Source organism: Cucumis melo, chromosome 12 (assembly GCF_025177605.1).
Source record: "Cucumis melo cultivar AY chromosome 12, USDA_Cmelo_AY_1.0, whole genome shotgun sequence".
Classification (NCBI taxonomy): Eukaryota; Viridiplantae; Streptophyta; class Magnoliopsida; order Cucurbitales; family Cucurbitaceae; genus Cucumis; species Cucumis melo.
Genome location: NC_066868.1, coordinates 4984984 through 5011856, shown reverse-complemented (window position 1 = coordinate 5011856; position 26873 = coordinate 4984984). Strand labels below are relative to the sequence as shown.

Below are 26873 nucleotides of genomic sequence, written 5' to 3'. Positions count from 1 at the left end.
TTTTCTTCTTTTCCTCTTTTTTTGAGTTGTTTAGATTTGGTAATCTAAAACATCGTTTATAAAAAATATTGAAAAAAATTGTTTAGATTTGGCTATTCCAATCTAACGATATATCAAAAGAATTAAACGATCGTGTACCAAAGAAACTTGAAAAAATAAACGATCGTGTACCAAAACAATTTTGGTAAAATTCGTTTAGCCAAATCTAAACGGTGCTGTACCAAATTTTGATAAAGAAATCGTTTACATTTAGCTATCAAATCTAAACGATCAAATCTAACCAAATTTAAACGATTATATAACAAAATTAAACGATAGAATTGAAAAAAATAAATCACTATGTTCTAAATCTAAACGACCAAATCTAAATGATCATGTTCCAAACAATAGCTAAATTTGAACGATCGTGTACAAAATAACGTGCATGGTTGAAGGAGCATTTTTTATATTTTCTGAACTTGTAGGCTTTTTCCGTTTTCAAAATTGTTCGTTAAAAATATTTTACTCCATTTTTATATTTTTAAAAGATCCCTTTTTATTTTTGTTAGAAAATATTCAAATTCAAATGAGTATCAATTTTTTAAAATTATTACATTAATATATATTATTTTGTTGAGAAAGCTGATTAACAAATTAAATAATAAGTATATTAATTTAAAATGAAATTCAAATTAATATAGACAAATATTTTATCTAAGTTATATTTAAGTTTAGCAAAATTAATTAATCACAGATAAATTTTTATATTGATAAGATTAATTTAAAGTATAATAATAATCTATTTGGACCATATGGTAGATGGTAATATTTTATAAATATTTTAAATAAAAAAATTCTTACTTAAAATAATATTCTTTCAATTTATATTAAATTAATAAATATTTGTGAGAACATTTTTTAAACACTATGTAAATTTAAGTGTAGGAATGTAGGATCTAACATTCAATGTTTAGAAATGAAGATTTTATCAACTAAAAGAAACCATTTTCTTAAGGTCAAATGAAATTGTAAATTTAATACTCCATAAAATTCATTAAATGCTATATTGGCATAAAAGGAGACAAATTCTTCCTTGTTTGGCATCTTCTTGGAAATTTATGGCAAGGTCTTTATTTTATTTTATAGATTTTTTAAAAAACATATAGCATTTTCTAAGGTGATGTTTGGACGACAAGTGAAATGTATAACATCTAAGAGTTATGAAGTCGAGAGCCTATGTGCACGAGTTAGTAAAGCGTAAAATTAATATACTAAACAAGGAGTGTATCTTACAAAACTAATTGTTTTTAACTCAAACTCTTTGAGCCAAACACCTCATAATAAAGGTTAGCAAGTGTTGTTTCTCATTTCAATTTTTAAAATAACGTGTGCTTTCTTACCATTTTTTACCATGATTTTTGTCTTTCTTTATAGAACATATTTAATCAATTGTTTTTAAAAACTTCATTTTAATTTACTTTTCAAAAATTTGGTTGATTTTTTCTATAATAAGTGAATTGAGAGAATCAAATCGTTAACATCAAAGTTCGTACTGCAACCATTAGGACCTGCGCTTTTTTTTTGCATTTGGTTTTTGAAAGGATTCCTAAGGAACCAATTAGTGGAAGTACATCATATGTTAAAAAAATGCTATTAAATGATAGCTTTTATAGTAAAAATGAATTATTTTTACACTAATATAATTCTCATTAATGTCCGCTCAAAAATAATGAAGATTTCACTAATATATGGTTTTTTTATATCCGTGAGTGTCGTGTTCATCTTATGCGCACCTCAACTAATCTTACGAAATAACTCGCCTGATTTTATAACATTTGGGTGTCAAGAAAATTCATAAGAATTTAATTTATAAGTAGGTGACATCTTAGTTAGATATCTCATTGATGTATGATTTTATAACTTTCTTTCTATCTTTCCATTTGGTTTGGATCGTTAAAATAACTAATAATAATTGTGGTTTTAGTAAAATTAAAATAGATTAGTTTAAATTAGATTTTGTGGGGATATCTATAGATTATGACGACCAAATTATAATCTTATTTTAACTGTTTATACATTATATGTTGATGTTTAATATTTGAATTTTTATAAGTTCTTTATACATATAACTTTTATGGTGTGTGAGCTACAAATTATGTTTTGTTGTTTTGCTAAAAGGATAAAATGAATTTATAAAGCCATATTATTCTAATTTAAGTGCAAAATGTTGGACAAAAATAAAACTAATGTTATATATTTCACTTTCATCACCCTACTTTAGTATAATGTTAGTATTTAGAGCCTCTTATTATCGAACTTTAAAATAACTAGTTTCATGATTCACGTTCTTTATTTGATACAAATTTAGGAATAACAATAATTACAAAAATATTGAATTAGTCCAAATTTTATTTGAATTCTAATTTACAATAATACATGGCATGATTTTAAAAAATATATGTTTATGAAAGTAAGTAAGTATATGTATCGACAAAAATTAAATAATAATTTTAAAATATATTTTTTTAATACGATAATAATACCAATACGTGTAAAATTGTTAAGAGTGTTTGACTCGCTAACTTAAGTTAAGTTGATAACATCAACAAAGTAAAAGAACAAAAATGTATCAACATTGTCAAAAAAAAGTAAATAAAACAATTTATGAAAAATGACATTTCATAACATTATTCAACATATTTGTCACACATATTTCAAATGTATGCCATGACTATGAATTTAAAATTTTCGCTACACAATTTTTTTAGATATTAATACAAAACTAACTAAAGTAAAAATGTTCTACAGGGATAATTTTTCTTATAACAAACTACTATAAACAAAATATCAACATAGATCTAAAAACATATATTAATAGTAATAGGAGACTTACCATATAAAAAGAAAACACAATGATTTTTCTTTTTAGCCACGAACTAGAAAATTTTAATTAAGGTAATAAAAGTTGCTACCAAACTTGAACATCAATAGAATATATTTAAAGAAATTCAGAAAATAAATAAAATTATTTTAAATGACAAAACCGTTAAAAATATTTATGAATATAATAAAATTTTACTTTCTATGAATCTGCATATTGAAAGTAATATCACCATCCATGATTATATACAAAATTTTCATAAAAAAGATTTGCACATTCAATGTTAAAAAAATTGTTTTTTATTTTTAATAAAAATAAAAATGAAATTATTTCAATATAAAGTACGTGTTTTTTCAAGAATAATAAAAAATATAAATTATTTACAGTAAAAATAAAAATCATTACACTTAATTTTGCCATAAAATGTAAATAATTTGTTCATTTTGTCATTTTTGACGATTCCCTTAACAATGTAATCAGAATTTTATCTTTTAGATATTATTTTAAAAAACTAACAAAAATCATAATTATGACAACATCACACGAAAATAACAAAAATACGGATAATGAAATAAAATATATCAAACAAGTTTAGGAATCTGAACATTTATTATGATCAATCTAACAAGACGACAAAACCATTATAGATCGAGAAATTTGTTCATAAAAGAAGGTTAGCCCTATTTTCTATTAAAGTTCAAAAGGTGATACAATCCTTACGAGGATTCCATATTAAAGAACATAACCGTTACAAATTAACTTTAATTTCTTTCGAAAGCTTCCAAGCAAAGTCAAACAATTTAAAGTCAAATGCTCAAATAAGAAATTCAATTCTTGGACAAAAAATTTGAGAAGGTAGTGTCTGGACCACCTTATGTGTCTGACCCTACAATAAAATGAAGCTCGTAGTAAATTAATGTTTAGGTAAGTGATCACCATGGATTGGATCCATGATCTTTTAGTTAATTATTGAAACTATGCCTCTCATTTTACCTTTAAGCCAATCCATGATGTTTTAATTTTAAGAAAGTATTATACACCATCAAAGCATCAATATAGTTTTGCAATTTTATAAAAAATTATGAAATGCAAAAGATAAAATAATAATAATAATAAAAAAAAGGTGACCTTAAATGGTTTACTTTGTTATTTACCCATGTGGGTATTAAAAAATAGAGTGACCTTAAATTGTTTACTTTATTATTTACCCATGTGGGTATTAAAAAAATAAAGTGACCCAAATAATATCTTAATTAAACTATTTTATATTTTAACAAACTAACTAAAATAAAATTATATAGAATTTTATATTCTAAAAAGCTAACTAAAATAAAAAGATACATTTATGGTTTGTTTGAGATATAAAAAATGATTTTCAGGAAAGTTATTTTCACTAAAATACCTCCCAATGACAAGTCCTTTGAATTCGTTACATTTTTTATACACCAAAAATGCTAAATAACTATATATGACAACTATAAAGTATCATGAATTAATAATTTGAACTAATAACCAATGGAGTTGGCGAAGATGATCACTAGTATCATAACAATGTATTTAAAATGAAATAGATGACTTTTGATGAATTTTAGTAATTATCAGAATTATACAACCATTAAAATCATTAATTTTCTTATATTAAATCATTTTTTAAGTTAATCTTAAATTTTATTGTAAACAAACTTATTTTATACCCTCATTTGAAAAGTAAGGAGTAAGTCTAAAACTACTAACGCAGAATTGATAGGGTATACAATTGATTTTTTGAAGCGAGATCGACAAATTTTTTGGACTAAACAAGGAGTTCCAATTTTTTTATTTCTACTTTCAAATATTTTGCGTTCGGTAAACCTTTCAATTATTTATAAGTTTTTATTATATCCCACTAAAAAAAACTAAAAACAATTCTACCTTTCTCAAACCCTAGCACATAAATTATTTACCAAAGTAAAATTAAAGATAAATAATCATCATTTATTATTATTACTTTTGGTGTAAAGTATATTTCATAAAAGAATAATTACATTATAAATAAAAAAAAACAATTAATTGACTCGAAAATGTCTGCCCGGTTGGGTTTTTCATCCGATACCTATCTAACTTTCGGGGAAATATCGTGGGTACAATATCTATAGAAATGTGAGGAGGTGGCACAATCAGAGGCATCATTCGCGGCTACATCTTCGAATCTGAACCGTCGATTAAATAATTATAAGAACTAAAAAATGAGAGAAAAAAATTAACGTAGTGAAAAATTACACACGAGTACAGGGTATTGCAGCCCGGACATGTTCTCCGTTCAAAAACCGGAATGGATAATCGGCGATGAGTCCGAACTTTGTAATTGGAGGGGATTTGTTCGGGTTGGGGTTTCGGTCAAAAAGAAACACTAGCGCTAAAGGACAGGGTCGAGTGGTGAAGTCGGCGTGGGCGACCCGGACCTCTCCGTTCATCGATATACCCTTTTCAATTCATCTTCTCACTTTGTACAAATCCTAAATTTCTTTTAGGTAAATTTTGTAATCTGTTTATATGCCATCTGTTGTTCAATTGGTGGTTTCTTTTTTTTTTTTTTTGTTGATTAAATTTTGCTTTTTTTTTTTTTCTTTTTGGTATGTGAATCTGATTTTGTTTCTGTTTTCATTTTTGGTTGTTTTCATGAGATCAATCGCAGTTTTGAGGACCATGCGTTGGTGTTGTGTGTTGGGTTACTGTTAAAATCTTGTTTTTCTGGCATACCATCGTTAGGGATTTGGTGGGTTGTTGCTTGGAAGGGATGGACTTGGTTGCTAATTGCAAGGTACTTTTTAATGTTGGTTTTGAGTTCAATTTCTGATTTTCAGTGCAGGTTTTCTTATATTTGAATTTTGGGATACTTATTTGTCTGTTCACTTGGCTTGCTCTAGGATTTTGTTGTTGTAATCTGAGGTGAATGTGGGTTTTGACTTGTGAAATGAAATGTTGTGTAGCTAAATTCATAGGAGATTTGCTTCTCTGGTTTAGTTATTTTTTTTTTCTTTGTTAGCTTGAGATGATCAGGATATCTCAAGTTTAATTTTGAGTTTGTTTGTTACAGTTTTCTAATTACACTCGGGATTTGTACTGTGATTGTTGAATTGTGTTAAAATCTCATTGAATTCAATAAAGTGGCTAGCCTTTTGAGTGATTGTGTCTCTCAAGCTCTCACTTCGTTCATGTACTACTGTCAAACTAGTTGTTTACTATCAAGTAGTAATGTTCAGATGTAAAATATTGTTGACTAGACAATTGCCCCGAGTCTTGAACTAAGAGATCATAGACAGTCAGCAGGACTTTTTAAAGAGAAAAATAGACGTAGCAGGACTTAGCTAATTGAGTAAATGGAAGGGTTTTCTGTAGTTTGATTAGGCATTCGTAATACCATACCATCCAGCTGTTTAACTAATTTATCTAAATCATATTTTCATATCCACCCATAAAAATTTTCGATAATGATGCTCTAGCAGCGGAAAAAGTATTTGCATACTATCTCTTATATTTTTCTTTTGAGTGGGGAACCACAAATTGATTATCATTTACTATTTAATAACAGGATGATGGCATTTGATATATACTTGTTTATCTGCAAATTGGATATTTTCTGAAGCACATTGCCTTGATACATTTTCTGTATGCATTTGAGATGATTTCTAGGAATGAAGTAAAGTCCCTTCCATTTGTGTTATTTGTTAACTATCATGGATTTTATGTTTGAATTAGTTTCTTGTTGGTACAACATCTTTACCATTTAGTTTTGCAGTCTAAAAAATGAAACGTACTGCTGATTGATCCATCTATTTTGACTCTTAGTTGTCCGAAAGTTTCATTTGCCGTTTCCATTTTCTTTTAGCTGGTTTATCTTCTACTTGAATTCTAAACTTCTAATTCATCATTGGGGAAACTCCAAAATTGGCATTAATAATTAAATTGGATCTTAAGATAGCTGTTGCTTTGGTTAGACAGAGTATATCCTTTTCCACCCTCGCTCAGATTTTATTAGATCAATCTGGATCCTGTGAAGAAATTTTAATGCTACCCATTTGAATTCTGATCATGCTTTTTGCATTTTTACTTGTAGGATAAATTGGCTTATTTTCGAATAAAAGAGCTCAAGGATATTCTCACTCAACTAGGTCTCTCAAAGCAAGGAAAGAAGCAGGTGAATTGTCTGAATATTGACTATTATTTTTTTCCTTCTTATTTAGGTAAGAAATGGTCTCTCTTTCAAAGAAATGTGAATACACAATAAATTAAAGCGGGTCTAGGTCAATCAATACAAAGGTTCAAAAGACAAAAAGCAAGATGTTACAATAAAAGAGCCCTAATTGTTGGTTTCGGCATCATTATCTTGAACACTTCATTCAAATTGTATAGTGGTGCATTTAGATATTTGTACCTGATTTAGAAACGTTTGATGATGTTTTTTTTTGTCTTTTTCTACTCTTTGCTCAGCATGCTACATGAACATAATTCGTTGTTGCTGGATTTTTGATGTCACTGAACCAAAAAAAGAAGGAAAAAAAAAAAAAAAGAAAAGAAAAGTGCATATAAGCTTTTTGAGGTGCATGATGGGAAAATGTAAATAAACTTTTATTTATGAAAAAATGTAGGATTATTGACCATGCTTTTGTAAAAGTTTGTTTAGCTTTAGAGAAATAGTGGTTTTTGGATATTTCTTCATGGTATTTATTTATTTAATTTTCTTTTTAATTAAAGAAAAGAAGGTGAGGTTGTGAGGGAGTCTTTTTGACGAGACACAATTTTCTAAAGCACTGTTTGGTGATTTGTGAAAGCTGTATTCTTTATACAAATTTTGAGGTTACTTAGGGGAAGCCTTGGTTTTGTCTAGGACCTAGGTAGAAGTGTTTTCATATGACTAGAATTCTTCTGGCCACTGGGTGTGTGTATTCCTAGTGGGCTTTTATATTAAATTCAAAGAATTTGATTATGAGGTCCTTGAGTGAATCTCTGTTATTCACAAATGTTGAGGCTGGATTAAAATTTCATAATCTTCCTTTGAACTCGTGGAAGGGGACTTTGTAATCCCTATGGTGATCCATGTGGGGATTTTGTTTATTGTACCATAAATCCTTCAAATGAATTTGTCTGAATGTATGGGAGATACTATTACTATCGAAGTTCAAAAGATTTTCTTGGGTTTCTGCCAGCAGAAAGCGCTTGCTCATTTCTTCATGTTGCTAAGTCCTTATGATGAATTTGAATTCCTAATGAACTACAAATCTGAAATTCATGAATGCCTCTTTAAGATTATTTGTGAGGAAAGTTCTTCCTCTTGGGGTTATGTTAGTAGGACAGTTTCAACTTCTGGGAGAAGGGAGTCTTGACAAGAGCTGTGCGACTCATTAGGCATTTGTGACCTATCAGGCAGTTGTAACAGTCCTTTTAGTGTATTAGTGGGAAATCAAATGTAGTTGAAGAATTTATTATATTTTATGTTTTGGGCTATAGTTTCTCTATTGAGTGGCGTGGATGGGTTTCTCAAATTCATTAGGGGTGCACACTTCTATTTCTTCTGATTGATTTTATAGTAAGCTCAAAAGATTAATGATTGTTTTGATCTTTTATTGTATTTTCTTATGATAGAAGGTTTAGAAACCTTTTGGATAGTTGGCCTTTAGTTGGGTTTCTTTTTTGTAAGTTGCCTTACCTACCATCGTGGCTTTCCGTTTTATCGATGAAAAGTTCTCTTTTCGTTCGTTTTTTCCCTAATGAAGTTTACCTGCTAGCACAAGACATATGAAAACGTTTAACAAGCTTGTCCCAGAGCTTTCTCTCAATGATATTCCACTGTAAAATGGAGGTTCAGTATGAATGTATGAGTGAGCAAGTTGTTTCTGTTTTCATTGATTGTTTTTGTTTGCATCAGTGCCTGGTTCACAAAATACACTCCGAAGGTGAAAGAAAATTTTAGGGTCACTTACCGATTCTCCTTGGCGCTTGTAGGGTCTAATGCCCTTCAAAAGAAAAGAAAAAAAAATCTGGCTTGATCATTATGGTCTTTGGCTCTTTGCACCAGTGTTTTAAATTGCCTAAGGTGCAATGGCCCTTCGGAGCCTAGGTGCACAAAAAGGCTTTCACTCTTTTGTCACACATGACTTCTCTTACTGTGAATATTTGGGGGGGGGGGGGGTATATTCGGTGGAGGTTTGCAAGGCTTGCTAGCCAATTGGAAATTGAAATCCTTCTGATGGTTCTTTTATTTTAGGGAGAATTCAATATCCTTTAACTCTTTTGTCACACACTAACTTCTTTTACTGTAAATTTCTGTTGTCAAAGAGTGTAGAGTGGAAAAGCTCAACCAAAATATGATTCCATGATTATCAACACGATTTGCGCCTTGATATATACTCCTTCCAATTCCTACCTTATGATTACAAGTTGCAATATGAGACATGTTTTAGTGATTGTTTGGCATGTTTTTGTAGGACCTTGTTCAGCGAATACTAGACATTCTTTCTGATGAACAAGGTATGATTTATAAATTTTGATAATTTTCTTGTTTATAACCCATACTTAAGCTGTACAATTGAACACTATATGTTCCCCTTCTTCCAAGAGGAAACCTTAGTACATTGAATTTTGTTTCATAATTTTTTGGAATATGTCGGTGTCTTAAAATATATACAATACTTTTATGTTGATTGTTTCATATTGCATGTTCTGAGAGGGATAAGGGAAAGCCAGTTGGTTGATGGTTTGGTATGTTATTATTAAGGTCCCGTCTTCAATTCTTTTTGGTTAACTAGAGCAAAAGATTCTTTGGTTTCTTCTGGTATTTGGCATTGAAGGACCCCATATTTTGTCTTTGAACTCAAGTTTTAGTTAGTTTACGGATTTCATAAGATTTGTAACACCTTTTTAATTTTTTTGACTTTTTGGGACAAAGGCTTATCTTTTATGTATAATCATTATCTGTTGAATTTATTTGTTTCAGTTTCAAAAATGTGGGCAAAGAAAAATGCTGTCGGAAAGGATCAAGTGGCAAAACTCGTCGATGACACGTACAGGTTTGTCTTCTGGTGTCATATTTTTCTTCAAGGTTCTTGTCGTCAAATTTCCTCTAAGTTCATTCACAAGTTTCTGTTTCATAAAATATCTCATCTTGTGGTGTTTCTTGTAATCATCTCAAGTGGTGCTTTCTTTTTCACATTCTCCTATTCCTTTTGTATTCCCAACTGTCATCTTTTCTTTGTTTCATCTTCTTACCTGTATGATTTTCTTATACAGAAAGATGCAGGTTTCTGGGGCCACGGATTTAGCTACTAAGGGCCAAGGTGTCTCAGACAGCAGTAACGTGCAGGTAAAAGGTGAAACAGATGATTCTTTGCAATTAGATACAAAGGTTCGGTGTCTTTGTGGAAATGGTTTGCAAACAGAATCTATGATTAAGGTATGTCAAACCGTTCCTTTTATGCTGTTTTCTTCATAAGTTCCTCCCATGTTCATTTATTTTGATCTCTTTTTTGGTTCCATCTGCCTTGAAACATCAGTTACTTTAGTTCACAGGTAAAATTTTTTTTGGCAGTGTGAGGATCCACGGTGCCAAGTGTGGCAGCACATTAGTTGTGTTATAGTTCCGGAGAAACCTACAGAGGGAAATCCACCATACCCTGAACACTTCTATTGTGAGATCTGTCGGCTGAATCGTGCTGACCCGTACGTATCTTCTACCTTTGTCTTTTGTTTAGATATAGAGTTCCTTTTAAAAAATGTAGTCTTTAGGCCTCTTATTTGTGGAACTCGTGGGTATCATCAAGTTTGCATGTGTTAATGTCACAATAATTATTTTCTTTTATTTTATCCTTCGCATGTGCTTGTTGGTGTGGATTTGTGGATTTGTGCAGGGGTGGCCTATGAAGTATAGTGTTTGCTTGAAAATATCTTCTCCATATGGTTTGATATGTTTGGGCTTGTTTGATATGTCTCTGCATAGAGAAAAAAGTATTAGTAGCTTGTGGCATAGATAGATACAAGGTTGTTAAATCGTGAAACGATATGTGTGTCAAAATTTAATGTTCGTGTATCGTGTATCGTAAGTTTTAATTTGGTAGGTAACATATAAATACAAATATAACATTTTCATTTATTAAAGTGGGAAAGAATATGAAAAGTTCTTTTTATGTTAAAAATTAAAAAGATAATTAAAAGGCACGTGGAGATAGAAAAGAGTTAATGCCTTGGAAATCACTATTATTTTAAAAAGTCAATATACCAAGTCTATATTATTTTTTTTTAAAAAAAAGGAAAATGAAAAGAATGTCTCTCTCTAGTCTCTTCTTTTTCCATCAGTACATCTTTCTTCAATCAACGTCCAAAAATCAGACTTCTCCTGTCTGGCGCGGCACAACTTGAAGAGACGCAGATTGGTAAAACTCGATTTTTCAATCAGTTCATCTTTCTTCAATCTTCAAAAATCAGATCCTTCTTCTCCAGAAAACCCATATTCATCATCCATAAAACTCATCATTCTTCAACTTGAAGAGAAGGAGAATAAGGTTCCGGCAAGTACCCATCTTCTCTGGTGTGATGCAATTCGAAAATGGTAATTATTTTTTGAAAAGTGAATCGGAATGTTCCGATTTAGCACAATTTGAACTATTCAGAAACTTGAACCGTGAGATACATGAAATTTACAATTCATAACTATGAGTTGAATGCCTTAGTTTCGAGACATCGTGAATAGTCCGTTTTTAATAACATTGGATACAAATTGACTTTAGAGAAAGCAGAAATGTCTGACAACGAAATACTAAGATTCTTCAGCGAAGGAAGTGATTGTATCATACCAGTCTAATTAGGATTTGAGCAGCTACGCCTACCTGTATGTTCTTTAAAGCAATTATGAACAATTTGAAGTAGGGACCTGTGCTTGCAGGAAATTCTGTTGATAAATCATATTCTACCGACTGTGACCATGAATGAGGTTTAGCCCCTTTCTGTATATATCAAATTATTGACTGGAAAGACTTAGTTTTTGTTTGTTTTTTCTCGAATGATGCATATCTGATATACACAAAATATTTCTTTTGATGTATTTGTGAATCTTTGGTATGATCCAAATTCACAAAATGATTTCATGTTCCTTGGATAAGGGATCTCTTGATTTTAGTTTGATGTGCGCCAACCATGACTATGAGTTAATTTTTTTGGGTGCCCACATTGATCCTTTTAGTTTTCTAACAAGATTTAAATAACTGATGTTGCTTTGTTTCTTTTTTCATGGTGTATTTTCTAACAATTTTTTAATACAGTTTTTGGGTTTCAGTTGCACATCCTCTGTTTCCTGTAAAGCTGATAACCACGATGTCCACAAACATTCCAACGGATGGGTGAGTTCATATTTCTTGACTTCTGATTCGAGATATTCTGCATCCCACCTCTTGAAAAGAAAAGGAAACCCGAAAGCACTGTTTTTATCTATGTGTGGATACAATTTACTAGCTTAAGCTTAAATGTTGCTGTTACTGCTTTGGGTGTTGACTTTATAATGTCTTATGTAATTATCAATTTATGATATATCGACTAATTTCAGAGCTTTCTTGTAATTTCACTTAGCCATGGGTTGAGGTTATCCTCTCCATTTTTGCACATGCATTATGTCAATGGAATTGTCTTGTTTCTTTTCAAAAGAGTAGATCATATTGACGTTTTAAGAGTTGGAAGAAACTTAAACAAATGGATAAAGGATCAAATGCTGGAGATGATTATCACTATTGCTAAGAAGTGCAATTTCTTTGATCTCCAGTTTGTTTTATCCATTTGATACCTGTTCGCTCTTTTCTTCCTCAAAATATTGTCATCCTCCAACTTTGCCACAATAAAAATCACATCTAAAATGTCTTCCTTCACAAAGGCCAGTTGAGAGTTGTTGAACGTCGGAGGGAGAACTTTTCTTAAGGGTTCAAACCTTTGAGATAGCCTTTTCGAGTGAAGACATAAGTCTGAATCTCTGTTAGGTCTAAAATCATTAGGTTTTTTATCCACCTTCTTTCTGGGAATGAAACTCAGATTTCATTGACTGTTTTTAATGATGCTGTTGGGGAAAAAATCCTGGAATTCCTTAACAGAAAAGGAGAAGAAAATGGGTTAACATGAATAGGACTTCTATAGTTATCCTTTCTTGATTATCCATACAGGTTACAAACTCCTTGCCAAGAAGATCAATCGAAAAATGCTTCCAAACCCTAGTTGTAGTGGACTCAATCCTAGGGCCCTAGCTACTGTTGTCAGTCGTCACTGGACTTAACCCTAGTCGTGCCGTTACTGCCCCCTGATAGTTGTCAGATTCTGACGTTCTTTCAGTTTTGTTCATTATTTTTTAGATCTCCACATCTCTGTGAATATGAAGAGTTTAGAACATCTTCTTCAGTAGTTGGGTGAAAATTGTATGATTTTATGGAAGTGATGGGAAGTAATCAACTTGTTCCTATTTCAGCTTTTCTTCCTTGTTGGTTTGAATGTGCTATGGTTGAACTATGAAAACTTTGCATTCACTCACTTAAGAAGAAATTTAAGCATGATTTTGGTGTCATTAGCTTATCCAACTCTAGATCATCTTTTGGATGAATTTTTAAATGCTCTTCGTGGGCTTCCATAGGAGGGAGAAAGCCTGTGATAGTTGTTGCCAACATCAATAAAAAAGGTGGGAGGGGTTTTGGGAAGTGGTAAGTGATCTTGGAAAATGGTAAGTGATTTTCTCTCATCTCTTGAGAACAAGATGCATTCTCTCTTGGTAAGATAAGAAAAGAAAAAGAAGTAAGGAATTTAACATCATTTTGGTGGTATGTCATTGACTCATTTGCTTGCTCATTACTCTTAGAAGTTCAGTTTCCCTGTCTAAAGTTCATATTAAGATCTTTCATACCTCGACTTCAATGGTAGGTGGAAGGTTTCTGGAGGCTTTCATATGAAACATGAGCGGTGGTCTAATAAGAATCACTCTTATCCAAAGGTTATTATCGTAGAAAAAAGGTTATATAGGTTGGTCGTCAGGTTTTTTCCTGATATTTGTGAGTTTCCAGCTAAACTTGTCTGACCCTTCAACATTTTTTTTGGTGTCCCAGGAATCTCATATGATATTAATTCCTATGTAGGTGGCCATCATGGATTGGGCCTGACCTCTTAGTCATTTATCAAGATTATTTCTCTTTTTTACCACTATGCTAACCCATGATGGTTGAGGTTGGTCGTCAATTTAAACTTTAGCTTTAGAATATTTGAAGATATCATTTTATCCAAAAAAAGAAAATACTTGAAGAGATCAATCTTAGAAGCTATAGGACAAGATTTCGCTTGCTAGCATTGCCTCCCAAACCCTTAATTTCCTAGGTTGTTAAGCAGCCCTAGTTGAAGTTTAATAACTAGTTGTGGCTTTGTTCTAACAGTAGTTAATGTTCAGTATTTGAGTTTTAATGTTACACTCTTCGTCACATTTCATAACATATATAAAATGATTTCTGTATTTTGCATGATGGGCCTCTTGTATAAATTTGTAGGACAAATCCGATGCAAAGTGTGGATAGAACCTTTCAACTCACAAGGGCAGATAAGGACCTACTTTCTAAACAGGAATACGATGTGCAGGTTGGTTCATGTATCATATGATGAATGTCTTCCCTGTAAACTGATTGTTTTCTTGAACTAATTATATCTTGTTATGCTAGGCCTGGTGTATGCTTTTGAATGATAAAGTTCCATTCAGGATGCAATGGCCCCAATATGCAGATTTACAAATTAATGGTATGATATTTTTTAAAAAAAGAAAATTAAGGGTTTGTTATTAATTTGTTGCTTTATGTATCAAAACTGTTGGGCCTGTTTGATAATGTTATTCTGTTATTTGCTTCTGTTTCTAATATTTTTAGAAACAAACTAGTTTGACAATCCATCTTTTTTCTTGTTTCCAACATTTGAAATCTTTTTCTAAATGCGGAGTTGAATATCGGAAACTACTGTGTTTCAAAAAAAGAAATATATTCAGAAACTACCGACAATATCAAAACTGGTCTTTGGTTTGTTAGCATGGGAATGCACTGTAATTGCCTTTGCTCTCTAGAGGTGATTATTGGTCGGTCGGCGTCAATATTGGGCTAAAACCAATGCCGACCCCCAATATGTCGGTTTCTGTTGGTTGGGTTTGATCGGTTTTTGTGATGTTAGTGATGCCAACCATCCAATGGTCGGTTGGTTGGTTTTTCCAACTCTAACGAACTTATCTCAAAAAATTGCATGAATTTAATGAAATAAATGTGAGAAAGGAGAAGAAAATAAGTAAACTGGGAAGAAAGGGGAAATAGTAAACAGATGAAAGAAAGAAGAAATGGGAGAAGAAAGAGTGAAGAGAAAACCTAAGGAATTAGATGAGGAAGAGAGGTTACTGAAGGGAGGAGAAAAAAGCAGTCCATGGTGGGGCTTGGTTCTTTTGGTGGGAAAAAAAACAGGAGAGAAATGAGAAAAAGGAGAGAAGAAGAGAGAGAAGAATGAGGAGAGAGAAGAATGAGGAAGAAGAAGAAATGTGAAAGTAAAAACGAAAAGGGGGAGGAAACAAAGAGAAAAGAAGGTAAAAATATATTTTTTAGAAGGTAATGAATTTTGAGTACTAAATATTGCAAAATTTATGTTCATTTACTATTTTAATTTCTGGTTCCTATTTTGAATTTTAATTTTGTATTATGTATATTATATACTATAATTTTTGGTACACTTGGAACTTGCTAGAATTTTGTAATATTAAATTTTGCTCACTAAAAGAGCATTTAGTCTCACTTTGATATCTAGATTTATATACTATTTTAACTTCAAATATAATTTTTTCCAGTATGTTTATTTACGTACTATTTAAATTTTGAATTTTAAGTTTTGCACAATGTATGTTATACACTATTTGAATTTGATTTTGATTTTTTTCACAATGTATATTATATACTATTTCATCATTGAATTTTAATTTATACACTTGTGTATTATATACTATTTCTATTTTTATTGCACATGGAACCATTTAAAATTTTGCAACATATAAATTCGGCTCTAAAACATGCACTTAACCTCACTTTAATATTTAGCAATATATTTGAGTTGGATCTGAGTTAACATCACCCAAGTGACAGAAAACATTGATGATCAAATTGGACTTGATTTGAAGGATTGAAACAATTTCATTATTGCTGTTAATTTTACATTTGGACTTTTATTTTTTAAAAATAATTTTGTTAGCTTTTGATGTTTTTTTTTTATATATATATTTTTTCATATTATACTTTTTTGGATTGTATAACTAAATTCTATTTAAATTTTGAAACGGGGAAAGGAAACAAAAGAACAAGAAACAAAAAATAGTCATCAGATACATTCTTGTTTCTAATTTTTGAATAAACAATAATAAGAGGAAAAAAAAACATTATCAAATGGCGCCATAATTTCTAGTTTTGCATTTATCTATTTATGTATCATAAATATAATTGTCAGTTTTGCAACTGTATTTATCTGTCATATTTGTAAGTTTGTTATTAATTAGGTCTGTGTTTAATCTGGATAAATTCACTGTTGCATTATGCGTGTGTGATGGAGTTTCTCTACCATGCAATAGGACAGGTTTTTTAGTCTTGTATAACACATTTTAATGGATTTGCAGGTTTGGCTGTTCGTGCCATTAATAGGCCTGGCTCTCAACTTTTAGGGGCTAATGGTCGTGATGATGGCCCGATCGTAAGTTCTCATTCTAAATTATGACATTTTGCAAAGTTGGAAGTCTTTCTTGTAATTGTGTTGTTTGTGTGGTGATCTTTGTTCACCCTTTTTGAGTTATTTATTCTCAATGAAAATTGCTTTTATATAAAATAAAAAAGCATTCTCATGCTTAATTGCTTATTTCCTGCATTGTAGTCGGGCAATCATATTTTCTCTAACTCTTTCTGACTTCTTTGTTCTGTCAGATCACAGCATGCACGAAAGATGGGATGAATAAGATAACATTAACAGGGTGTGATGCTCGATCATTTTGTTTAGGGGTTCGAATTGTAAAACGACGCACTGTTCAACAGGTAACATTTTTTGGATCAATGAAATGGTCTGTTTGCTATAAAAAAATTGAAACCTTACTTATTTAATGTCTGACTAGGATTTGGTTTCTTTTGGATATCATTTGGGAGCACCTTTTATGCTTTTAGCCATACTTTGAATATGAAGCAGCACATGTTTCTAGTGGTGCAGTTTCGTAAGACATCAGTCGTCTTTGTTCTTAGTTCTTGTTATACATACGTGCTCATAGAACTAAACTTTCCTTTCTGATTAAGTCACACTAGTTTCTGTAGCCAAAACGATTGTTAGAGATGTTGGGAAAAATTTATAATGAGAGATGGATGGTGTTGGAGGCTTCTTGGGCTGATGGGGTGTGGTCGCTAAGCCTTCAACTGGTGGTGGTTTATGCAAGAGGTTTTATTTATAATAATGTTGCTATTAGGAAAGTGGTGCCTTGGAGTATTTAGAGGGATACACTTTTTGGGAATTATTTGTGAGAGGTAAATAGAAATTGGGTACATGAAAGAGTGGGAGATGGCTGGAAATAGAAAAGCAATAAAGGTTGGAGGCTTCCCTCAATTATAAAGTAGAGAGGAGCGAGATGTTACGATGCAAGTGTTTGTATTCATTTTTATTTCTACTTCTTTGTTCATCAGAAGTCTTTTAAAACTTTTTTTTTTGTAAGAAACTTCAAAATTGTAATACAAAAGATTACAACAGCCTAGAGGTGGGTTGAGGCATCCCCCACAGACTTATACAAGGAGAGCCGTCCAATAACTCATAATCATCTGAAGGTTGTAGTTACAAAAGAATTAAATGTCAGATAGCCAACAAGAGGTGGTATTTTTTATGCTATGACAAAAATATAAAAAGCTAAGCAATACCACAATTTTGGTCTTTAGTTATCATTAATATTTTCATTTCTACTTTTTCTGTCCGCATGTCTTTGTTTACATGTGTTTTTTCTTTAGATTCTAAGCATGATTCCTAAGGAGTCAGACGGTGAACGTTTTCAAGATGCTCTTGCTCGCATTTGCCGTTGCATTGGCGGTGGAAACACAGCAGATAATGCTGATAGTGACAGTGACTTGGAGGTTGTTGCAGAATTTTTTGGGGTTAATCTACGCTGTCCAGTAAGTCTCATGCCATTTAGTGAAAGACATTAGTCTCTAAACGTGACCAAGCTCGGGATTATTAAATGTTTGATTAATGGACCTGTAAAGAAGAATCAAAGTAGAACTCCTTCCAAGATCTCTCAACCCCTCTTAAAGCTCTTATTTTCTAAAATACGGTGTAATCAAGGAAAGCTGGTTGAAGCTAGAGTGCAAACTCATTTTTCAGCAAGAAAGTTCTTGCATCTTTTTGGAGACTAGCATATTGTTGTGTGCAGACGTCATTTATTGATAGTAATTTGTATTTTTCTTCTCTATGCTCTGTTCTCTAGATGAGTGGTTCAAGGATGAAGATTGCTGGACGATTTAAACCTTGTGCTCATATGGGATGCTTTGATCTCGAAGTGTTTGTAGAATTGAACCAACGTTCAAGGAAGGCAAGTGGTTAAATCAATTTCTTATGCAAATCTTGTTTTCAATTCATATCTGACTGTCCGTATTTTTACTGCAGTGGCAGTGTCCAATTTGTCTGAAGAACTATGCCCTGGAGAATGTTATTATAGACCCTTATTTCAACCGTATAACATCTATGGTACTGCCTTACGCATTCTTCTTCTACAATTTTTGAATGGAATTTTGATTTATGATATCGTATTATGATTGTACAGATGAGACATTGTGGGGAAGATGTTACAGAAATTGAGGTCAAACCCGATGGTTTCTGGCGTGTGAGGTCAAAAACTGAAAGTGAGCGCAGGGATCTCGGTGATCTTTGCATGTGGCACTCCCCTGAGGGCACTTTGTGTGTTTCAAATGAGGAAGTTAAACCAAAGATGGAAGCACTGAAGCAGATAAAGCAGGAAGGTGGATCAGATCGTGGTCTGAAACTTGGCATCAGGAAGAATAGTAATGGGGTTTGGGAAGTCAGCAGACCTGAGGATATCAATACTTTCACTTCTGGTAGTAGATTACCGGAGAACTATGGGAGCCATGACCAGAAGATTATCCCAATGAGCAGCAGTGCCACTGGCAGCAGGGATGGTGAAGATCCAAGTGTAAACCAAGATGGTGGTGTAAACTTCGATTTCTCTACCAATAATAATGGGATTGAGTTGGATTCTCTTTCCTTAAATGTTGACTCAGCATATGGATTTACTGAACAAAATCCTATCGCTCCAGTAGGTGAAGTCATTGTTCTTAGTGATTCAGATGATGACAACGACATTTTAATTTCATCTGGAACTGTTTTTCCAAGCAACCATACGGATGCAAGTGAGGTTCCTTTCCCCATGCCGCCTTCTGGACTCACAGATGCATATCCTGAAGATCCAACTCTATTACCTGCGAATTCATGCTTGGGTCTTTTTAACTCCCATGATGATGAATTTGGGATGCCTGTTTGGTCATTACCCCCTGGAACTCAAGGAGGTGCCGGATTCCAATTGTTTGGCTCCGATGCAGATGTATCAGATGCTCTAGTTGACTTGCAGCATAACTCCATCAATTGTTCCACCATTAATGGATATGCAGCTACCCCAGAGGCTGCTATAAGTCCCGCTTCTATTGTTCCAGGTTCTTCAATTGGTCGTACTGATGGTGACATGAATGACAGCTTGGTTGATAATACCTTAGCTTTTGCTAGTGAAGATCCATCTCTTCAAATATTTCTTCCTACAAGGCCTTCAGATGCACCTATGCAGTCTGATTTCAGAGAGGAGGCTGATGTATCAAATGGTGTTCATACTGAAGATTGGATCTCTCTCAGGCTTGGGGGTGATGCAGGTGGTAGCAACGGGGAGTCCACAGCCTCCAAGGGATTAAATTCAAGACAACATATTCCATCAACAGGAGGCGAGATCAATTCGTTATCTGATACTGGTTAGTTATTTTCCGTTTCTATCTCCTGTTGCATTAGTGGCTTAAATTTTATGATGGTTCCAGATGTGAGGACCACGGATTGTTGAATAGGTCTTTTGTAGTTACTGCAATGTTTTTCCTTCAGAGTGTTTTATGTTTCCTTCTTCAATAATATTTTATGACTTTTGACTATATCTATCAGTGAAAAAGTGTTGTCTACATATTTGCTTTCCCTCCTTCACCTTCACTTCACATCACTGATCATGTCCATTTTCGTTTGGACTTACCAATTTTTTGAAAGATCCTATAATTAATCTGTACTTAGTATTTAGCAAATTGACCGCTTGAAAGATGGGAAAGCTATGAAAAAAATATAGTAATTAATTAAAAAATGCTATCGGAACATAGCTCAACCAGTTGAGTCATATTTCTCAGTCTCTTGATTGAGGAATATATATGACTAGAGGTTCAAATTTCTACTCCCAAGTGTTTAAACTAAAAAGGGTCTTAAATTACACTCCGTGGAGGGTTTTTTGGTAGCTCATTAAGCCTTTGCGGAGGCTTTCTTCGTACATTTCATCACATTATTGGTTATTGAAATCATATTCTGATTTTATTTATTTATTTTTAAAAGCGTGCATCACTTGTTTCTGCACTGGTTTTTATTCGAAGTTCTGGTGTATTCTTGATTTTGAGGCTAACTATATCCTTGCATCAGCTTCTCTGCTTCTTGGAATGAATGATGTTAGACATGAAAAAGCAAGTAGGCAAAGATCAGATAGTCCTTTCTCCTTCCCTCGCCAGAAACGTTCTGTCAGACCGCGGATGTGCTTGTCTATAGACTCTGAGTCAGAGTAGGCTTTGGACTTTAGGTGACCAAGAATTGTTGCTGCTCTCATTTGAATTCTTTTCTGGGGATAGGCAAGACAAGACCGTAAATATTCATTATGGTCCATCTCATCTTCAAACATCAAAGTATCTTCAATATTTTGTGGGTAAGAAAGTTGATGACACTGATTGTGCTCATAAAGTGAGCCATCGTCGTGGAACGAAAAGCGAGCAGAAGGAATCTGGCCAGTCATTTTGGAAATAGGTAAGGGATAATGAATATCATAACCTTAATTTTAATTTTCTTACGCTCCTGACAGCATAGTCCTAATTTGACTTTGTGAGATAGCAGGTTGGTCGGATGACTTGTGTGCCTCTAGTTCCAGTGCGGGTTAAAACTGTACAGAGAGATGTGGTCACATGAATTGGGTAGCCGTCATGTAATTCAAAATTTTTCCTCTACCATGAGAGCAATTAGCTGTAAATATCTTTGATTGAGATCTAGTTTATTTATAGAAATTAATTTTACACCAGAAAGAAAATTTTAATGTTTAATTGGCCTAACCTTTCTAGATTTCCAAAGGATAAGGGTAGTTTATTGTCATGTCAAATCATTGGTAAAGTAATGAGTTGTTGCTGCCCTCTCTCTTTGTTGCTACGTTTCCGAAATGGACAACTCGCAAATACATTGATCATTCCATTGCCAATGAAAGTCGGTCAAGAAATTTGTGTATATCTATCTTCTAGGCTTGTTGCTAAATATATCTGTTAGCAATTTCCCTTCTCATTCTCATCATTCACTTCTATTTCCTCCTTAAATTCCTCTCCGATGATCATATCTTAAAAAGGGTATTGGCCAATCGATTGTCTTCAATGGTACACAAATGATTGTTATATTGGTAGGCACATTCTAAAATGGCCAATTGACCTTTCCTTTGCACATTTGAGCAACATGAGGTTTTCGCATGAGCTCTTTTAAGAACTGATGATAAAAGAATATCAATGTCAAATACCTGACAACAATTATCATCAGATAATTGATGTCAAGTTCCTACGGAGCTTCATGAAAATAGCTTACTGGGGGTTCAAGTAAAATCACCACCCCAGAGCCTAGGTGGAAAGTGAGCTTCAGCCTTCCATCTTGAAAAATCTTCTTCACTCAATGGATCATCTAACTAATTTCATCAATGGCATCAAGTGTACGAACGCCATAAGCGTTGCATTTCCATGGAATTGATTTAGGAGCTGAAATGTAACAATTTTGATTCTCCGATTTGTCATTATTTGAAGACATGCTTGGAACTTTATAAATAGTGATATAAAGCATTCTCGAGGGAATATAGAAAGCAGACATTTGTAAGTTGTATCTACTCGTGGATGTTCATTTGTCAGATCTTGGCAGCGTGGGGCGCCTGAAACTCTAACAGCAAGGACAATGGTGCGAACTCTCGTGAATAGTAATGCCACAAACAAGATAGGAAGTTGTTTGCACTTTGGGTAAGAAATACGTACGACTGCATAAAATGGATATAGCCAAATGCGGTGAGGAGGCAATAGTAAATTACACAATTAGACCAAGCTATTAATTAACAGTATGAATTGCTTCTCATGCGGAATTGAATAGAATACAGTGAGCTCAGCAATTCCCATCTCCGTGACGAGACGAAAAAGACAGCAAAAGCAGAGACCCAAATAGAAGGCTAGCACTTCGATTTCATTAATGGATCACAAAACTACTTTTTATTTTCATCGATATTTTTGGTCTTTTTTTAGAACATTCTACATTTATACTCAAACACGTATCATTAAATAAATTAAAAGCCGGTTCAAAATAAATAAAAAAATAATTAAATAATTAAAAGCAGTTTTAATAGCAAAAGGGACTGGTAAATAAACATTAAAATGGCTCACTGGAGCCCACCCAAAGTTCAATACACTGTTAAACTATAAACTATAATGGTACAGCCAGCGAAGGACAATTCTAAAATGGTGGTTTGGTGACAAATTCTCATGAAGGTTCCTTGTGAATTTGTGGTCAGTACAACTATTGAAGAACTCAGATTAGGATACACGAACATTCGAGGCTTTCAAAAAGCAATTTCCCCAGAATACATGTTGCACAAAGGAGAAAAGTTGTTGCATAAACAGTTTGTGGTGTTTCATGTGACAGCTTAGTGAGTTTATGCAATAAAAAGACTATTGGAAGCAAAAACGCAGATGCTCACTCAGTCTACAGGCTCTGAATTCAAAACTGGAAGGATTCTCAGGGCAGACGAACCAAGGTGCATTCCCCGAATAATCCCGCCATATCCGATCTTGACTCTGTGACACAGAAGCAATATGGCATCCCACAATGCTGTTCTTCCCTGAAAATTAAGATCAGAACAGTTATTTTTATCCTAATAATGATAAAAAAATTTAATAGTTGAGATAGTTTTGGATTCATGATGTTGGACAAGAAATAACATGCTTGAGGGAAAACAACCTGAAGGGAAAACTGAAGCTTCTTATCCCAATACAAAGAAAAAACTGGAGGATTTTTCCTTCCAACGGCCAGTATGCAAGCTCCAGGGTGAATAACGGAAGGAACACCATATATAATTGCTATATACTTCTCGGGAAAGCGTTCTTTAGGAGGAAGAACCCCCAAGAACAAAGGATTTTTACTGGACTGAGCCCCGGCATAGATTGAAGGATCCAGATGTAACATCCACTTTGGATGCTCTAGGAAAGCACAGAATAAATACAAGAGTAAGTGAGAATCGGTTGGAAGCTCAAGTGTCCACTTCTTGCTCTTCTTATCATAAACCTCTCCAGTACCAAGATACTCATAATTCTTCAAGCACGTCCCTTCGGAAAGCTCTGTACAATTCACAAAGGCATCGGTCTGAAAGTCAATTAAATTGTTTTACCTAAAATCTATTTTTCTTCCAATTCTGGAGAGACTAATAACACAGCGGGAAACTGGAAAATATAATAAATTGATCAGCAACAGCCTATGCCCACCTTTAATTCTTTGTACTGTATACTCTGCTCGAATACTGCTTTGCGGCAGTAAGCCTTTGACCCATTCACCCTTCATCAAAGCAAGGAGTTTCTGGTGCTCTGCAATGGCATCGACACACTCTTGCATGGTTGGAATTAAGGGATTCTGCTGAGGGGGCAGTGGTGTATTTGCCAGAGGCATCTTGACTGCATTGGAGGAAGATGATTGTGAGCAAAACAATTATTATTATAATTTCAGTAGAAAAGCAAGCTTCCTTCGACATCACCAATGAAAAAAAAAAGCAAATCAATGATAAATTTCTGAACAAACTGATGGAAAGTCTTACTAGTAGAGGCATCTATAGAATGCATGAGAGTTGCTCGTAACTGGTGGAGGAGTCCATCTTCATCAAGGGTCAATGTTGGTTGCCATTCATTAGTCCTGTCAACCGAAGACGCAATGGGAAGGGATCCTGTGGAGTCGCCTACAGGACTTATAGTAATTGAGACCCCGAGTTTAGCAGCCGCTTCTTTTACCTTAAAAAATCAAGTTATCACTAATAAGGCACAAAGGATGTGTAACCTACCAATATAATTATTATTAGATTTGAAGTTTGAAACTCCTCATGCAACTAAGCAAATATTACTCTCAAGCACAGTTAATAAATCAGCCCAGCTTGAAGTTCGCATGGCTATAAATCATACAGTACAAAGATATACAAGGAACAAAAGAGGAATAAATCTTATGTTCACATGTATTGCTTCCACACAACTCTCTGATGAATGCACTGAGGGTGCTAAAAATGAAACTGAGACACTAAAAAAATAAATTGTTCATGTGCTACAACCTATAAATATAATTTAACCTGAATAATGGAACATTCTATGATGAATAATCTATATTTACACCAAAAACATGATCATCAATAAGCTAACATGCCCAATATAGACTTCCCAAATACTGGTAGATTTGACTTAACGAAAACAATTGAAATTTCAGTTATTCCAAATGAAAATTAATTAATAAAGCACAAAGTAGAACAACCATACCTGAACATGACTGGTTTCAATCTTTTCTACAAGAGGGCTAAGCAAAGTGGAAGAAAACCACTGCCTGAGACGATCACGCCATTCTTCAATTTGAGGATATACTCCCAAATGCTTGAAAGCTTCAACCATTTCCTCCATAGACATTGGGGAGGGATCATCGCCCTCTACTTTCTTAGGAGGAGTGGTGAATTTCTGTGAACTCGGTGACATCCTTACAGGCCTCAAGGGAGTACTTCTGGTAGTTCCAGAAGTATTAGCTGAAGTAGCCACAGTACTGGGACTGGCTATACTCACACTGCCCATGGTGGGGGGTGGAGTTGCTAGTTTTCCTGCAGACTCGGTTAACTTTTCATCTACTTCAGTAAGGAATCGTTCAAAGTCTTCTTCAGATGTAATTTCTTTTAGAGTGGATACTCGCTTGCTTGACCAAGGGGTATGCACCACTGAATCCCGACCCGATGAACTCTGAGCAGAAGGCAGCGGTGAGGCCACTCCAGAGACAAGATACAACGAAGATGCAGAACCTGGGGAAGTTGAAGGTGTTGCAAGAGACTGCACTTTACTTCCACTGGCAGAGTTTGACTTATCTATGTTTTTTTTAGATGAATAACTAAAATTGCCAATTGAATGATGAAGTGGAACAAGAATATCAGAAGAAGAAGGCGATGAGTACGGTTTAGATTTTGGAGGCTTTACAGCCTTTTCAGACGTCCCATTCTCAACCTTCGGTTTTAATCCCATAAGCCCCAGTTGACGCTTGGAAAGGGGTGTTTGTTCCTTGGTTCCTTTAGTTGATATAACAGACACAACACCACTAAATCTTTTTCTATACAAGGATATCGCTTTGAAAAAGGCCAATACTGTTCCCAAAAAGATTAAGCCTACCACAATCTGTGCAGCCTTGGCAGACAAATCTGAAGCATAGAAAAAGAGGTTTATAAAAAAAAATCAATTCAGCCAAAAATGTTCAAGGTCGTAGCTCAAGCTCAAAGCAGAGAGATAAACAAATGAGAATAATCACAGTAACTTACAGGCTGCCTCTTCAGGGAAGTTCTTCAGCTTCAAATTGCCAACAATCGCATTTTCCCTTCATTTATTCAAGGAAGAATAAAAAAAAAAAAAGTTAGCCTTTGCTTCAGTTAACTGAAAAAAAAAAAAAAAACCCAGATCACAAAACAATATCTACAACCAAGCAATATTTCAAGACAACATTCACGAAAGGCCTCATTCAAAACTAACGAAAAGCTACAACCTTTCTTGAATAGGACTGTTACCTTGGAGTCCTAAGGAATCAGAACCAACGAGAAGATTCACAATCCATACAAAATAAAGCCATATACAGAAAAGGAAGATCACAATGTTCAAGAAATTTGAAAACACATAAAAGGAAGGTGGTGTAGAAGTATACCAGGAAAGAATACGAAGAAAGGCAAATGCAGATGCGGAGGAGAGGGAAAAGATGCAGAGGAAGGTGAACTTCGAAGGTTGGACGCTGTTGGCGGTGAGAGCGGCGGATAGAGCCGGGTTCTGATAAGCTGAGAACTTCAAGGGCTTCGTAGGAGAAGAGCTATCGGGTCTTCTGCTATTTTCGGTAGCTTCCATTGCGTTAGGGGTCAGAATTTGAAATTTTGAAGAAGGGTTTTGGAACGGAATAGGGATTCGATTATACTATGATGACATTGGGGAAGATTTCACCAAGACGTTCTTGAGCTTGAGCAATGAGTCCCCTCAATTTGAAATTGCAGTAAAACCCCAGTCTCAACTCCCCAGGGTTTTTCTTTGTTTTATTTCTATATATTTTCTCATCTCTACTCTTTGTTATTTTATGTTGGGGTGTTGATATATAAGGAACTAAATACACTTGTAAAGTGATTACACTTCAACTGGATATAATACACACACTATAAACAAAATAATGGTTTATGGTCAAACTCGATAAATAGGCCAAATAGTATAAAAACGTTTATGAATTGAAACAAATGAGAACTCTTTGGAGACGTCAATAGGTCGTCGAGGCCGCCTTCTAGTAAACGTTGTCGGGTAGACAATTATTTACTATAAGACTTGTAATCACACTACAATTAACTTTTCGATAGGACATTGTTAAAATGTGTGTGGGCTCT

At 33.7% G+C, this 26873-nt stretch overlaps 2 protein-coding genes across 9 annotated transcripts; one reads left to right on the top strand and one right to left on the bottom strand.

Moving 5' to 3' along the window:
* The first annotated feature begins 5101 nt into the window (after positions 1 to 5101).
* On the top strand, positions 5102 to 21448 carry LOC103501758 (E3 SUMO-protein ligase SIZ1). 6 transcript variants are annotated; one of them, XR_540391.3, is made up of 18 exons: positions 5102 to 5370; positions 5535 to 5660; positions 6957 to 7037; positions 9325 to 9367; positions 9834 to 9906; positions 10127 to 10289; positions 10425 to 10555; positions 12151 to 12228; positions 14395 to 14482; positions 14563 to 14638; positions 16533 to 16606; positions 16834 to 16941; positions 17890 to 18051; positions 18363 to 18467; positions 18542 to 18622; positions 18699 to 19908; positions 20606 to 20980; positions 21068 to 21448. XR_540391.3 is itself a non-coding variant. In XM_008465445.3 (17 exons), exons 2-17 carry the CDS (start codon positions 5637 to 5639, stop codon positions 20743 to 20745), a joined length of 2637 nt encoding a protein of 878 aa, XP_008463667.1. In that variant the 5' UTR covers positions 5172 to 5370; positions 5535 to 5636; the 3' UTR covers positions 20746 to 21448. The 6 variants fall into 6 exon arrangements, 1 of the variants encoding a protein (XP_008463667.1); XR_540394.3 differs by having other exon boundaries at positions 5172 to 5370; positions 21065 to 21448; XR_540393.3 differs by having other exon boundaries at positions 5172 to 5370; positions 5524 to 5660.
* Positions 20987 to 26581, bottom strand: LOC103501774 (uncharacterized). 3 transcript variants are annotated; one of them, XM_051080589.1, is made up of 8 exons: positions 26159 to 26581; positions 25782 to 25837; positions 24751 to 25664; positions 24048 to 24237; positions 23722 to 23907; positions 23201 to 23577; positions 22941 to 23081; positions 20987 to 22229 (listed from the first exon to the last, which is right to left on the bottom strand). In XM_051080589.1, exons 1-7 carry the CDS (start codon positions 26350 to 26352, stop codon positions 22941 to 22943), a joined length of 2058 nt encoding a protein of 685 aa, XP_050936546.1. In that variant the 5' UTR covers positions 26353 to 26581; the 3' UTR covers positions 20987 to 22229. The 3 variants fall into 3 exon arrangements, with proteins under 3 accessions (XP_050936546.1, XP_050936545.1, XP_008463690.2); XM_051080588.1 differs by lacking the exon at positions 20987 to 22229 and adding an exon at positions 22581 to 22799; XM_008465468.3 differs by lacking the exon at positions 20987 to 22229 and having other exon boundaries at positions 22581 to 23081.
* Between the last annotated feature and the right edge of the window lie 292 nt (positions 26582 to 26873).